Source organism: Gorilla gorilla, chromosome 2 (assembly GCF_029281585.2).
Source record: "Gorilla gorilla gorilla isolate KB3781 chromosome 2, NHGRI_mGorGor1-v2.1_pri, whole genome shotgun sequence".
In the NCBI taxonomy this organism is placed as follows: domain Eukaryota; kingdom Metazoa; phylum Chordata; class Mammalia; order Primates; family Hominidae; genus Gorilla; species Gorilla gorilla.
The window spans coordinates 48,958,142-48,973,030 of NC_086017.1; the positions used below are offsets into that span (position 1 = coordinate 48,958,142).

At 40.6% G+C, this 14,889-nt stretch overlaps 1 protein-coding gene and 1 long non-coding RNA gene across 7 annotated transcripts in view; one reads left to right on the forward strand and one right to left on the reverse strand.

Moving 5' to 3' along the window:
• The window catches only part of LOC134758042 (uncharacterized), a 79,883-nt gene extending 79,501 nt beyond the window's left edge, over positions 1–382 (reverse strand). For all 4 annotated transcript variants that reach the window (XR_010132792.1, XR_010132790.1, XR_010132791.1 and 1 more), the window contains exon 1: positions 311–382. This is a non-coding gene — a long non-coding RNA (uncharacterized lncRNA). The remainder of the gene's footprint in view (positions 1–310) is intronic.
• WDR48 (WD repeat domain 48) overlaps positions 339–14,889 on the forward strand; it is a 44,510-nt gene continuing 29,959 nt past the window's right edge. For 2 of the 3 annotated variants that reach the window (XM_055381317.2, XM_055381316.2), the window contains exons 1-3: positions 390–523; positions 11,514–11,654; positions 14,278–14,356. In XM_055381317.2, the coding sequence (XP_055237292.1) occupies positions 476–523; positions 11,514–11,654; positions 14,278–14,356 (268 nt within the window). In that variant the 5' untranslated portion in view covers positions 390–475. Of the gene's footprint in view, positions 524–11,513; positions 11,655–14,277; positions 14,357–14,889 lie in introns of all 3 variants that reach the window. The other variant, XM_004033876.5, reaches the window with a different exon arrangement.

Below are 14,889 nucleotides of genomic sequence, written 5' to 3' on the forward strand. Positions count from 1 at the left end.
TTCTATTTCTCCCCCTTTGAGGCCACGATATAATTCTCCGCATTTTTAGGTACTTAACAGTAAATCACTTGGTTCACTTGGTTCTCCTGCCTGCCTAGGAAAGGTCAGGAGATGGTCCAGCGCCATGCCTAGCACTGTTAATTCAGTGCTTTCGTTTTGCTTGGGCCTCTCAGGGACTGCCCGGAAAAGAGCGCAAGCCAGGGTCTAGGGCCACACAAGTGGATTCGTGTTGCTCCCTCAGCCCTGAAAAGTGGCTCTCTCCCCATCAGCATTATACTTGCACAATGGTTTTGTTTTTAGGTACATCTACCTCATCACATGGCTACCGGCCACACAGCAACGAACAGCACCTAGGAAACACAACAGCCTGTTTACCTTCAGCCCAGCCACCAACCCTTGGCCAAAGGGAAAGAGGCAGGACATCCGCCCGTTCTGAGCCACCTACGGAAGTGACGTCGAAGTGTCAACATGCAAGATGGCGGCACATCACCGGCAGAACACAGCAGGGCGGAGGAAAGTGCAGGTATGGAAGCCCGGTTCCTCGGTCTTCCGGACGCGGCCGGCAGCTCCGGGCCCACTCCAGCTAGAAGGTGCCCGGCGCCACGACCAGCTGGGGTAGCGGCATGGGGCTAACGGGGCGGGGCGCGGCCGGCCACGAGGGGTGGGGCCGCGGCGCTAACGGCTTGAGGAAGGGGCGAGGGTCGGTTTGCTTGGCCCTTGGGGCCCAGGCCCGGGACCCTCGCGGGCGGCATTCTGAGCCCGGGATTGCTTGTCGCCGCTCTTCTGTAGGAGTGGACTTGCGGGGTCGGGATAGGCTCGTTCCCCGCCCACTTGCCTCCCCCTTGCCCTGTCTTTCTTCGAAGCGCTCTGCCCTCGCTGCGTCGGAGCCGAGGCCTCCAGGGGTTTCCCAGGGGGGTGGGCGTTGGAGGAGTGAGCGGCTTGTGCGGGGGCGTGGCGAGGCGGCGGAGCGCCAACGGCCCTGCGGGGTTTCTGCTGAGGATTCCGCACTTGGGAGCCCCCAGCCCTCTCTTTTGTGGGAGCTGTCCCCTGGGTAGGTGTAAGTGACATGAGAATGTGCGTGGGGAAATTATAATTTTAATTGTTTTGGTATTTAAGTTCCTCTTCACCATTTCTTCATCTTAAGTGTGCATCGCTGAATCTGTCTTTATTGTTTGTGTAATTTATTGTCCATGTGGTAAAGAGTTGTCTAATCTTACCGTGTGTGTCTTGTGCCTTATGCCTTTGTGAATTCACTTTTGTCTGCGGTTACGCTTAAGAGTTACTGCCACTTCGGGGAACATCACACACCGGGGCCTGTGGGGGCTGGGGATCTGGGGGAGGGATAGCATTAGGAGAAATACCTAATGTAAATGACGAGTTGATGGGTACAGCAAACCAGCATGGCACACGTATACCTATGTAACAAACCTGCACGTTGTGCACATATATCCTAGAACTTAAAGTATAATAATAATAATAATAAACAGTTATTGCCACTTAATATTTTTAGTGATGCAGGGAATAAAAGCCCTCTTACAGGTGTTTGCCTGCAGGTATATTGTATGTGGTAGTGGCAGTTTGGTGCATTTATTCATTAAACATTTACCTAGCACTTAGGGTGGCCCCCAAAGGGGAAAAGGGATTGAAAGGGTGTAGGAATAATTAACACCTAGGCTTTCTTTATAAAACACAGCATTATATGGAGTTCTGCGGGTTGAAATCAAGTGTCAGATAAAGGTAGTTAGATGAAGGGGTCCTTCAGTAAGGTAATCCCAGCAGAAGGTGGTAGGCCATAAAGTCTTCTGATTAGTTCACATCTTGGTTTTATTGATCTCATTGATCAGTACAGTGTCTTAAGCACTCACTGGATGTTTGTTGAAATGAGTGAAATTAATAAGAGTCTAAACTCACCCTATTAGGTGAGTTTTTCAGTGCATTAGTGATAGGATTTAAGTATCACCAGCATCCAAGGCAGGTAGTGAGACTGTCTCCTTGGCACTGAAATATAACTCAAAAAGTAACCTGATTGTATTATAGACTCTATGGTGGTGTACATCTTAGGGGAGTAAGGGTAGTTAATCAGGCCTTTCAGTTTATTGCATTAAGACTTAAAACTCCTATTACTGCAGTGTGTTCCCTGCTTGCTTCCTTCCCAGGCCTGCCCACTCCCAAAATGCATGCAATAAAGTATATATATTTTAAAAAGACTTACAAGGCAATTGTACTAGTATGGGATGGAGAAAATGTAAATTAACTGCAGCAGGTTTGGAAAAACAATGTTTTAATAGGCTGAATGTGAGCCAGTGCACGTAGAATGAGGCAGGTGATAATTCCACTTTTCACTGGTCAAAGTACAAAATTAGAGTTTGGTGTTCAGCACTTAGGACCTTGTTCTTCATAGGTAGCAATCAGATTGGTGAACTGACTTGAAATTATTTCCTATGAAGAACTTTTGAAAGAGCTGTCTTAGATTAACCTGCTGAAGAGAAGATTCAGGGAGCTTTCGGAATTTGTCCCCAAGGTATAGAAGCAGCCTGAGAAGCCACAGGGATTGATTTCATCTGAACCATCATTGTCTATGAGGTGTTTTTTAAACTAATGCGTGTTCATTGTAAAAATCCCAGCAAACAAAAATATAAATTAGAGTTGCCCTCCATGCTTCCAAGAAAGCTACTGCGGGCAATGTCATGTTTTAATCCTAGACCAGAGTTTATCAACCTGAACATTCTTGAAATTTCGTCTGGATAATTCTTCGCTGTGTCTGAGGGAGGGAGCTGTCCTATGCATCACAGGTTCTTTAGCATCATCCCTGGCTTCTACCAACTAGATGTAGTAGCATCTCCCCAGTTGTGACAACTAAAAATGTCTCCAGACATTTTCAAATGTCCCCTCAAGGGCAAAATTGCCGCTGGTTGAGAACCACTGTTCTATACCTCTTGCTGTTTGTGTACCTGACTTAACATGATTTTTTTTGCTATAAGTGGAGCCATAGTATTCACTGTTTTGTGTCTTGCTTTGTCAAATTTTTAAATAAACATTCCCTTTAGCCCAGAATTCCTTATCTAAAAATATATTCTACAAAATTGCATATGCATATATCTGTCCCTACTTATGCAAGGGTGTTGTGTGAAGCCATTCTTGAATTGCTATAAAGAAATACCTGAGACTGGCTCATTTATAAAGAAAAGAGGCATAATTGGCTCATAGTTCTGCAGGCTTTACAGGAAATATGGTGCTAGGATATGCTCGTCTTCCAGGGAGGCCTCAAAGAGAGAGAGAGTCAAAAAAGCAAGTCAACATGGCATATTCCCATTTCCACAAAGGAAATATGCATTTTAAAAGTCAGGAAGGGTAATAGCAGTGATTATCCCTTTGGGAATAGATTGTGTGATTATAGATAAGACAGGACATGGGATATCTTTTAGTTTGAAATATGCACAACTTTGTATTTTTGAACTTTTTACCACATTATTTGCTCTTATACATCAAAAAGAAAACTTCTCATCTTGGAAAAAGCATATATGGGTACTTGGAGTAAATATACTTTGTCTCCTGACTCTCTCAGACCACGAAACAGTAGCCCTGAGCTCCTTGTCAAGTTGTAGGCCAAGACAAACCCTTGAGACTTAAAATATTGCTAAATAATCAGTGGAGGCCAGGCGTGGTGGCTCATGCCTGTAATCCCAGCACTTTGGGAGGCCAAGGTGGGCAGATCACTTGAGGTCAGGAGTTCGAGACCAGCCTGGCCAACATGGCGAAATCCTGTCTCTACTAAAAATATAAAAATTGCCGGCATGGTGGCGCATGCCTGTAATCCCAGCTACCTGGGAGGCTGAGACAGGGGAATCGCTTGAACCCAGGAGGCGGAGGTTGCAGTGGGCCGAGATTGTACCACTGCACTCCAGCCTGGGTGACACAGCGAGACTCCATCTCAAAAATAAAATAAAATGATACTTAAAATCAGTGGAGAGGGGTCCAAACATACTGCATATTAATTGTAGACATAATTTTAAATGAGTCCATGTCCTACCATCTTCAACTTCTAGGAAAACTAGAGATACGAGGAGAGAGGGATGGATTTGTGACTGTCAGAAACATAATCAAATATGTGAATTCAGATACATGATGTAGCATTTTCTCTGGTAACCAGGATATCAAAGCAAGTCTTTTCCATCCTTGGCAGTCCCTTGGTGTTATGATTTTCCAACAACCTGAGTCTGTTGATTGGCTCTCTCTGCCTCCATTTTTCCTCCTGTTATGGCGTCTTCCTTCAGTGCTTCACAGTGCTTGGGGAAAAAAAATACTTCGCTTAACTTGCTGCCACTTCTAGTTAAGCTCTTTCCCCAGCTAAATGCCAAGAGGACTTTTGTGCTCACTACCCTATCCTCAGCATTTAGAATAGTGCCAGGCAACAAGTGGATGCCTAGTCAATATTCGTTGAAAGAATTAAATCCATTTTCCTCTATTTTTCTATAGCCAGACATTTTAAATTTTTTCTCTGTACTTTAATGGATGCAGATAACAAGTTTTTAAGGTGACATGTCTTGAAACATATCAGCGTATATAGTTTTCATTCTTTAATGACCACATAGAATGGATGTACCATAATTTGTCTAGCCATTTCCTTATTGAAGATATTGCTTTGATTTTTTTCCATCATACTATAATTTGCTTTGAAAAAACCTCCAGAGTTATAAAATAGTAAAGGAAGTGTTACAAAAATAAATGAAAGGACAAAGATAGATAATACAGAATGCATAAAAGATGAGGGATCAGTTTGAAAGTTCCAGTATCTGACTCATTTGAGTTCAAGAAAGAGCAAAGAAAACAGAGATGATGATTAATAATGGATACAAGAAAATTTCCCAGAGCTTAAGTGCCGCAAATTTCTAGATCGAAGGGGCTTTCTAAATGCACAAAAAACTAATGATAGAAAAAACAAACAAGAAATGTCACAACACCAAGGAAAAAGAGAAAATCCTGAAAGCTTAGGGAAGGAGATGACGAGGGAGTGGAGGAAAGAATGAAAATAGGATCCCTTTAAAGCTGTATGAAACAGAATGGCATTGAAATCAGTGGCAACATTGGATGCTAGAGGAACTTACAGCAATGCTTTCAAGAGCTGAGAGAATTGCTAAATCAAGTGTAAATGTGGAGGAAAGACCTTTTCAGGCATGCAAGGACTAAGTTGCCAACCCATGTGCCTTTTCTTATATTACTTTCTTAAGGTATTGGGGATGTATTTCAGCAAAACTGTGGAGTGAACAAAGAAAGAAGGAGGCATTAGAATTCAGGAAACAATGGCTGTAACCCAGAAAAGCAGTAAAGGAAAACACCAAAGGTGACAGCTGTGCCAGCAGATCTAGAGGGCAGTCAGCCTAGATTGTAATGAGGAGAAGGAGGGTTTGGAGGGGGAAGCCTTCTGAGAAAATAAAGGGGTAGGGGTGAGTTCTGTGGTACAGCAATTAAAATTGAAGTTAAAGTGGAGAAAACCATTGAAGAAGGAAAGATTAAAACTCTAGGGAAAACAAAAAGCTCTTTGAGGAAGGAAATGTATTCATAATATAGTACTTAGTAGATAGCCTTATAGTCACAACAATATAGCACTGATTATTTGTTCAATTAAAAATAGGGATGTATCTATATTAGAAGAGTAGAGGGAGGAGATATTGAGGGTAGTTTCAGAACTACATCCTAATCTACAGTAGCATGAGTAAATCGATAATGTCTAAAATGGATGAGCCAAAAAGTTATAGGATAAGCACAATATTTAGAGAAATGCAGTTAACTATCCAGTAGCAACAACTGAGTTGCAATTAGTTACCTTTAGGGATGAAGACTAGGTGTGGGAGTCTTATCCAGACAGTAGAGAGACTGTTTTTCATTACAGTCATTACTATTTGATTTTCTAAATACAAGCAAGAATTACTTGGATAACAAATGATCAAATTTTAAAAACTAAGTAATACATGTTGTTTGTAAAACATTCAGAACACATGAAAGAGACATGAATGAGTGAAAAATCACCATAATCCCATCATTCAGAAATAACTGCTGGTTATTTTATTTTATTTTTATTTTTATTTTTTTGAGACATTGTCTCACTCTGTCTTAAGGCTGGAGTGCAGTGGCACCATCTTGGCTCACTGCAACCTCTGCTTCCTGGGTTCAAGTGATTCTCCTGCCTCAGCCTCCTGACTAGCTGGGACTACAGGTGCGCACCACCACACCCGTCTAATTTTTGTATTTTTAGTAGAGACGGGGTTTCACCATGTTGGCCAGGATGGTCTTGATCTCCTGACCTCGTGATCTGCCCGCCTTGGCCTCCCAAAGCTGGGATTACAGGCATGAGCCACTGCGCCTGGCCCGTGGTTATTTTTATATATGTATAGTCTTCAAAACCTGTGTATTTATTCTGAAATATTTAATATTTTGGAACATTTTTATAATAATGACTATTGTACATTGCTGTGTTGGACCACACATATTTCACTAAAAATATATCATGGCTTTCCGCCCATGTGTATCAGTCTAGACCTCCATCAGCTCTTTATTATTCTTTAGAAACAGGGGTCTCCTGCTGTTGCCCAGGTTGTAGTACAGTGGTGCCATCATAGCTCACTGCAGCCTCAAGCTCCTGGGCTCAAGCAGTCTTCCCACCTCAGCCTCCTAAAGCACAGAGATTACAGGCATGAGCCACCACACCTGGCCTACATCAACATTTTAAGTGATTGAATAGTATTGTATTTTACAGATGTGCGTGCTAGAATTTATCCAACTAGGATACTTCTAATTCTTTTGCATTTTAAAGCACACATCTTTAGGAAATACCGTTGAAGAGGTTGGCCCAGACTGGTTTTAACAGTAATTACTTTCCACCTAGAATGAGAATTCTGACATTCAGGTTATTCTTTCACTCTTGCCTTAACCAGTCAGATAATCTCCCAGAAGTCTGGATATCAAGATTTAGATATGCTGCACAGTCTCAGTTAAAGGAAATGTGAGCTAGGTAAGCAGCCCTGGAACCCCAGAGAAAGAGAGATTGAGAGAGACTGAAGTTGACATTGAAACTAGCTTGGTTCCTGGTGGCTTTGGAAAGCCAATTCATGCAATGATACGTATGTCTTTTATATGCCAGACACTATAATGGGGGCACAGTGGTGGAAGGAACAAGGCAGACAAGTCCCTTGACTTCTTGGAGCTATTATTCTAATGGAGAAGATACACCAAAAAATATAAATTTGGCTGGGCGCGGTGGCTCACACCTGTAATCCCAGCATTTTGGGAGGCCAAGGTGGGTGGATCAGAAGGTCAGGAGTTTAAGACCAGCCTGGCCAAGATGGCGAAACCCTGTCTCTACTAAAAATACAAAAATTAGCTGGGCGCCGTAGCAGGCACCTGTAATCCAAGCTACTCGGGAGCCTGAGTTGGGAGAATTGCTTGAACCTGGGCAGCAGAGGTTGCAGTGAGCCAAGATCGCACTGCACTCCAGCCTGGGCGATACAATGAGACTCCGTCTCAAAAAAAAAAAAGAATACAGAATGTGGTAAGAACTGTTAAATAAGTAAGGTAAGTGATAGATAGGGTCATAACCCTGAGGAGAATGAGATCAGAAAGGCCTTTCCAAGGAGACCTTTCTCCTAAGATCTGAAGAGTAACGGTGAGTTAGACAAGATGAAAGCTGGAGAAAGAGTATTCCTATAGGGATTCGAGGGGTGGTGAATCTTCACGACACTGGCAACAGTAAATGAGAAGGTACTGGGATGGGAAAGAGCTTGATGTGTTTACGGAACAGAAAGGAGTTTGGAATGACTGTCATAAAAGAAGCTGGGGGCAGTCAGTTTGAAATGAGTGTCAGGATGCAGGGTTAGAACTAAGCATTTGAGGAGTTTGAACTTTAAATTTTGTGAAAAGCCATTGGAAAGTTTCAGCAGAGAAGTGTCATGATTTGATTTTTTAAATGCCTCTTATAAATGATGACTGTATTTCCTGACCTTGGGCTCTGTTAAGATATCCTTGTGTTGAAGTCTCCTTTAAAAAACAAACAAACAAACAAACAAACAAACAAAAGCTGGTTTGAGTAGATCTCAGTTACAGTTAATTGCATCCAAAAGACTGGGTTAAAACAACATCCTTGTAGCTATTTGTGTCTGCAGCCCTGGCCCTTTTTAAAGGACAAATTTCTGGAAATTGAATTTTAAAGAACATTTCAAAGAGTTTAAAACTTTTGTCAGAAAGTGTTTATCCTCAGGGGAAACAAAAATGGCAGTTATTTTTAAAAATTCTTGTATTATAGGTTAAATAATCTCATTAATTTTGTCTTTGATTATTTATGGGGTTTTTGGCCATTTCTTTTTTAAAAAGTTCCTTTTTGTAACTTTGTCCCTCTTTCTGTTGGAAAATTTGACTTTTTCTTATTTTATAAGGAATCTTGTTAAGAGTAAACTTTCTTTCATATTTATTTCATTATTCTCTTAGTCTTGCTCATGTTACTTTTTGATATTCAGAAGGTTTAAGAAAATAATAACATTGTGATAAAATTCACATACCATAAAGTGCACCCTTTCAAAGTGTACAATTCAGTGATTTTTTTGTATATTCGGAAAGTTGTTTATTGGTCACCTAACTCCAGAATGTTTAATTACTCTATGTTCATTAGCAATTACTCCCCATTTTTCATTTTTCCCTCCTTCAATCCCCTGGCAATTACTAATCTACTTTCTGTGTGGATTTGTCTATCCTAGACATTATATATAGAGTCATAAAATATGTGGCCTTTTGTAAAATATGTGGCTTTCACTTAGCACATTTTCAAGGTTCATCCATGTTATAGCATGTGTCAGTACAGTGTGTGTGTGTGTGTGTGTGTGTATATATATATATATATATGCACACACACATCACATTTTGTTTGTTTTGTCAATTGATGGATATTTGGGTTGTTTCCACTTTTGTGACATTATTGTGAATGCCACAATGCTGTGAACATTCTTGTACGTAGAAAAGGTTTTGACTTGTATTTGGCCAGATCACCATTGCTCTTTTCCTTCGTAAAGATTACCATCTTTCTTGGCATGTTGGAAGAGTTTTCTCTGCCAAGGGACTATGTAAATATTCACCTGTGTTTTAAAAATTATTTTTATGCTGGCCAGGTGCAGTGGCTCACGCCTGTAATCCCAGCACTTTGGGAGGCTGAGGCGGGTGGACCACTTGAAACCAGGAGTTCAAGACCAGCCTGGCCAACATGGTGAAACCACCATCTCTACTAAAAATGCAAAAATCAGCTGGGCACAGTGGCACATGCCTGTAATCCCAGCTACTCAGGAGGCTGAGGCACAAGAATTGCTTGAACCTGGGAGGTAGAGGATGTAGTAAGCCAAGATCAGGCCACTGCTTTCCAGCCTGGGTGACAGAGCAAGATTCTCTCAAAAAATAAAAACAAAAATTATTTTTATGGTTATTAAATTTCAGTCTTAAATTCATAGAAAAATTCATTTTTGGTTTAAGATGTGGAGAAAGGGCATAATTGTTCCTAATAGAATCACTATAGGTACTTGAGATAATTTTTTTAAATTATTATACTTCAAGTTCTAGGGTACATGTGCACAACGTGCAGGTTTGTTACATAAGTATACAAGTGCCATGTTGGTTTGTTGCACCCATCAACTTGTTATTTACATTAGGTATTTCTCCTAATGCTATCCCTCCCCCAGTCCCCTACCCCCCGACATGCCCCAGTGTGTGATGTTCCCTGCCCTGTGTCTATGTGTTCTCATTGTTCAGCTCCCACTTACAAGTGAGAACATGTGGTGTTTGGTTTTCTGTCCTTGTGATAGTTTGCTGAGAATGATGGTTTCTGGCTTCATCCATGTCCCTGCAAAGGACATGAACTCATCCTTTTTTTATGGCTGCATAGTATCCCATGGTGTATATGTGCCACATTTTCTTAATTCAGTCTATCATTGATGGACATTTGGGTTGGTTCCAAGTCTTTGCTATTGTGAATAGTGCTGCAATAAACATACGTGTGCATGTTTCTTTATAGTAGAATGATTTATAATCCTTTGGGTATATACTCAGTAATGGGATTGCTGGGTCAAATGGTATTTCTAGTTGTAGATCCTTGAGGAATCGCCACACTGTCTTCCACAGTGGTTGAACTACTTTACACTCCCACCAACAGTGTAAAAGCATTCCTATTTCTCCACATCCTCTCCAGCATCTGTTGTTTCCTGACTTTTTAATGACTGCCACTCTAACTGGCATGAGATGGTATCTCATTGTGGTTTTGATTTGCATTTCTCTGATGGCCAGTGATGATGAGCATTTTTTCATGTGTCTGTTGGCTGCAGAAATGTCTTCTTTTGAGAAGTGTCTGTTCATATCCTTTGCCCACTTTTTGATGGGGTTTTTTTTTTGTTGTTGTTGTACATTTGTTTAAGTTCTTTGTAGATTCTGTATATTAGCCCTTTGTCAGATGGGTAGATTGCAAAAATTTTCTCCCATTCTGTAGGTTGCCTGTTCACTCTGATGATAGTTTCTTTTGCTGTGCATAAGCTCTTTAGTTTAATTAGATCTCATTTGTCAATTTTGGCTTTTGTTGCCATTGCTTTTGGTGTTTTAGTCATGAAGTCTTTGCCCATGCCTGTGTCCTGAATTGTATTGCCTAGGTTTTCTTCTAGGGTTTTTATGGTTTTAAGTCTTAATGTTTAAGTCTTTAATCCATCTTGAGTTAATTTTTAACTGTTTATTTCATTACATTAGAAAGTTTTACTTCTGGCTGCCAGCCAGCTTATTGGCTTTTTCTTAGGTGTAATTGTTTTCAGTTGATCCCCTGTTTTCACAAGGAACAGACAGAGGTCACCAACAGTAACAAAGTAGGGAAAAATGCCCTGAAGAAAAAGTTTAGTATGTGATAGGAGCTCAAAACCTCATTTTGCTTGGCAAGTCAGGGAAGGCCTTCTAAAGGAAGTATTGTTTAAATGGAAACCTGAAGGCTGCAACAAGAGTTAGCCAGACAGGTCGGAGGAAGAGCTTCCAAACAGAGAGGACCAGCATGTGTGATGGTCTGGAGGCACAATGCACCAGAACCTGGAGCAGAGATGAGTGGCCAGAAAGACAAACAGGGTACTTGAGACCATGTTAAGGAGTTTACATCCAATCATGAGTCTAGTAGTCAGCAACTGGAGGTTTTTGAGCAGAGCTGAGATAGATTTTTAAATAATTACTCTAGCTGCTTTGTGAAAAATGGACTAAAGACTGGGAAAGGAGTCCAGTTAGGAAGCAGTTATAGTAGTTTAGCAACTTACTCATGTTGGACTAGGCTATCATTGATACCATCCTTCTCTTCAGCCCTTTAGTCTTTAAGGAGTAAAATTTAAATTTGTATTGGGTTGAAAAAGTACATATTGGAAAACATGGGATTTTCTGTTTCAGATTGGCCACTAGTAGACTATATTTTATTACTGCATGGCTTGTACTTTATAAAAAGCATATGTTGACACATTTGTCAGGTTTCCTATGTTATTCGAGATGAAGTGGAGAAGTACAACCGAAATGGAGTCAATGCTCTGCAGCTGGATCCAGCACTAAATAGACTTTTCACAGCCGGTCGAGACTCTATCATAAGAATATGGAGTGTCAATCAGCACAAGGTAATGCAGGGATTAAAATCTGTACCCAGCAAATTTTGGACAAATGGCTTTTACTGTCTAATATGACACTTTTCACAGTTTCAGATTTAATCTCTCTGAATACTGAGTTATTTGGTACACTGTATAAAGACATTGCAACTAGAATTCTGTAAGCCTCTGAGAAAAACCATCCCTAGGAAAGTTTCAGAAGTGTTTCAGCTAAGACAAGGACTCCCTAAACTAGGTTTGCCTTACAGAGTTCTTTGCCACAAAGGAACAAAGTGATTTGGCTAGTAGGGGGATTACTTTCAACAATTAACTTTTTGCTTTAAATATGTTCCCCAACAACCTCTTGGTAACCTTACTAAAAAAAGATTGAATATTCTTTTACATTTATAATTAATCTTGAAAAAATATTTTATTTTCCTCACTTAAAAGTAATTAGGATCCTCACAAACCCCACAGGGCCTAACTAGGTAATACAAGGTTAGGCTGAGCATGGTGGCCCACACCTGCAATCCCAACAATTTCGGAGGCCAAAGTGAAAGGATTCCTTGAGTCCAGGAGTTCGAGACCAGCCTGGGCAATGTGACAATACCCCGTCTCTGCAAAAAAAAAACTTAAAAATTAGCTGGGCATGGTGGCACACACCTGTAGTCCCAGCTACTCGGGGAGCTGAGGTGGGAGGATCACTTGATTGAGTATGGGAGGTTGAGGCTACAGTGAGCCGTGATCACACCACTGCATTCTAGCTTGGGCAACAGAGGGAGACCTTGTCTCAAATAAATAAATAAAGATAATATAAAATTGGTGTTAAAACTATGAAGACAACATGCTCCCCTTCAAAGATTTCCCTTTCTTAAGCAGGGAACAGGGTTTAAATATATGTAAAGATAAATCTCCAGGCAAATGGGAACGAGCCCTTTTAGTATTTTGTTGGAACACCTATATTGTGAATGACAGAGAAAAGAATCAGGGAAGAAAAAAAGAGCATTTATTGATCTTCTAATTATGTGCCATACGCTCTTTGCATTTTCATATCCAATGTGATTTTAATTTTCAGTGTCCCTCAAGGTACCTATTAGGATCCATTTTCTTTTTTTTCTTTTTTGTCTTTTTTTTTTTTTGAGATGGAGTCTCGCTCTGTCACCCAGGCTGGAGTGCAGTGGCGCGATCTTGGCTCACTGCAACCTCTTGACTCCTGGGTTCAATCAGTTTTCCTGCCTCAGCCTCCCGAGCAGCTGGGACTACAGGCACACGCCACCACATCCAGCTAATTTTTATAATTTTAGTAGAGACGGGGTTTCACCATATGGGTCAGGCTGGTCTTGAACTTCTAGACTCAGATAATCCAACTGCCTTGGCCTCCCAAAGTGCTGGTATTACAGGCGTGAGCCACCGCGCCTGGCCAGATCCATTTTCATAGATGAGAAAATGGGCTCAGAGAAACCCATGGTTATGTGGCTAGGAAGTGACAGAGAATTAATACCCAGCCCAACTTGAAAACCCTAGTGCTAGACCTTGTATTTTTAAAAGTTTGTGTCTTTTTAGCAAGTTTTACAAGTCTGATATTCAGTTCAGAAAAAGAACCACTACTTTATGCACCTATAACTTCAGTCTGGCAGGCTTTGAATTCTTTAGCCAATGGACCATGCAGTGGTGGCCAAATGTCAAAAGCATGAAAAGTAAGAAAACTGTGTTTGGCTTTGAAATGCTTTTTGGTACTTATAGTTGAATGGGAATGTCTCCTTTCTGAGCATTCACAGTATTTCAAACAAATTAAGAAAAACACCCACAAGAACTAACCTGAAGAATCTGGAAATCTGCCTGTCTTGCCCCAAACATCTTTTTTCTGGTCTTCCTTTTATGACAAGATTGAATAGCATTATTTGTCAAACAGACTTGTACAGAGCTGTTCTGTTTGCCCATAAAGTGTCTCAAACTTGCCTGTTTTAGGTGTAGGATGTAACTAAATACTGTTCTTTAAAAGGCCTCTCCTGGTTATTAAGCCAGGTAAGAGAAGTAGAATCTCGAATCACCTAATTGAAATGGTGACACAGGTTGTCCTTTCTCAGCCGTTGGGTTTCCTTTCATCTCTGAAGGCCTGTAGGTACCATGAGGAAAACATTTAATTCAGAGGGTGAACCCAACAGTAGGAAGCTGAAAGCAGAAGCGTTTATCTCCCTCTGCATTCAGACCAGGCTCCTTACTGCACTCATCAGACTCATTGCTGCCCCTGCTGTCTGCTGTTGAGCCTTCACCACCACTCATTCAAATCCCCACAGCCTACAGATTCCTACAAGTCATGTCCTTTCTAGTGAACCCTTTTTAAAGGGTTTTATGTCACACACAGTGCCTAGTCCAGAGCTCGTTGCCTTCACTTTAACAAGGCAAAAAAAAAAAAAGAAGCATTTGTCCTGGAAACCTAAGCTTTCAATAAGAGTAAAACTGTCCTGAAACAAAACTGTTTACATCTGTTATCTGGAAGCATCACCTATTTGGTGAGATTCTACTCAGAATTCAGATGTTAGTTTTAATGCCTAGAGCAGTATGTCACATTAATTGAAGAATTTAACCATATCTATCATTTGTAATATATTTCATTCTCTCATATAAACTCTTAGGATTTTTCTTTTAATTTCAGCAAGATCCATATATAGCATCTATGGAACACCATACTGATTGGGTAAACGACATTGTACTCTGTTGTAATGGGAAAACATGTAAGTATTTCTTTGGATTATTATTGGGCTTCTGATATATTTTTTGTTTTTTATATAAGCTTTTTTATTGAAACATACATACAGAAAAGTACACACGCTTCAAGATTGCAGTTCAACACAATTTTAGAAAGTGAATACCCAAATCAAGAAACAGAATATTACTAGAAGCCCTCTTGTGCCACCCTTTGCCACCCTTTCAGTTATTCCCTCTTGCCCCAAGGTAACTGCTCTTCTGTCTTCTGAACACCAAAGGGTAGTTTTGCCTTCATTTGAACTGTATATAGACTTGTACTATATGTATTCTTCTTTTAGCCTTATTAATACCTCTTTTTGTTCTAATTTTGGTGAGATCCATTCCTTGGTTTTGCAGTCTGAGTTACAGGAATTTTTCTCAATCACATTAGTTGAGCCTTCAACTGGAACATTAAAAATGTTTGCACTGCTTGTTTTAAAAATATATTTTTTTCTTTGAACATGTGTCTTGAGATTTTAAAAAATTGAGGCAATATACAATAGGTTCTAGACAGAGCTTT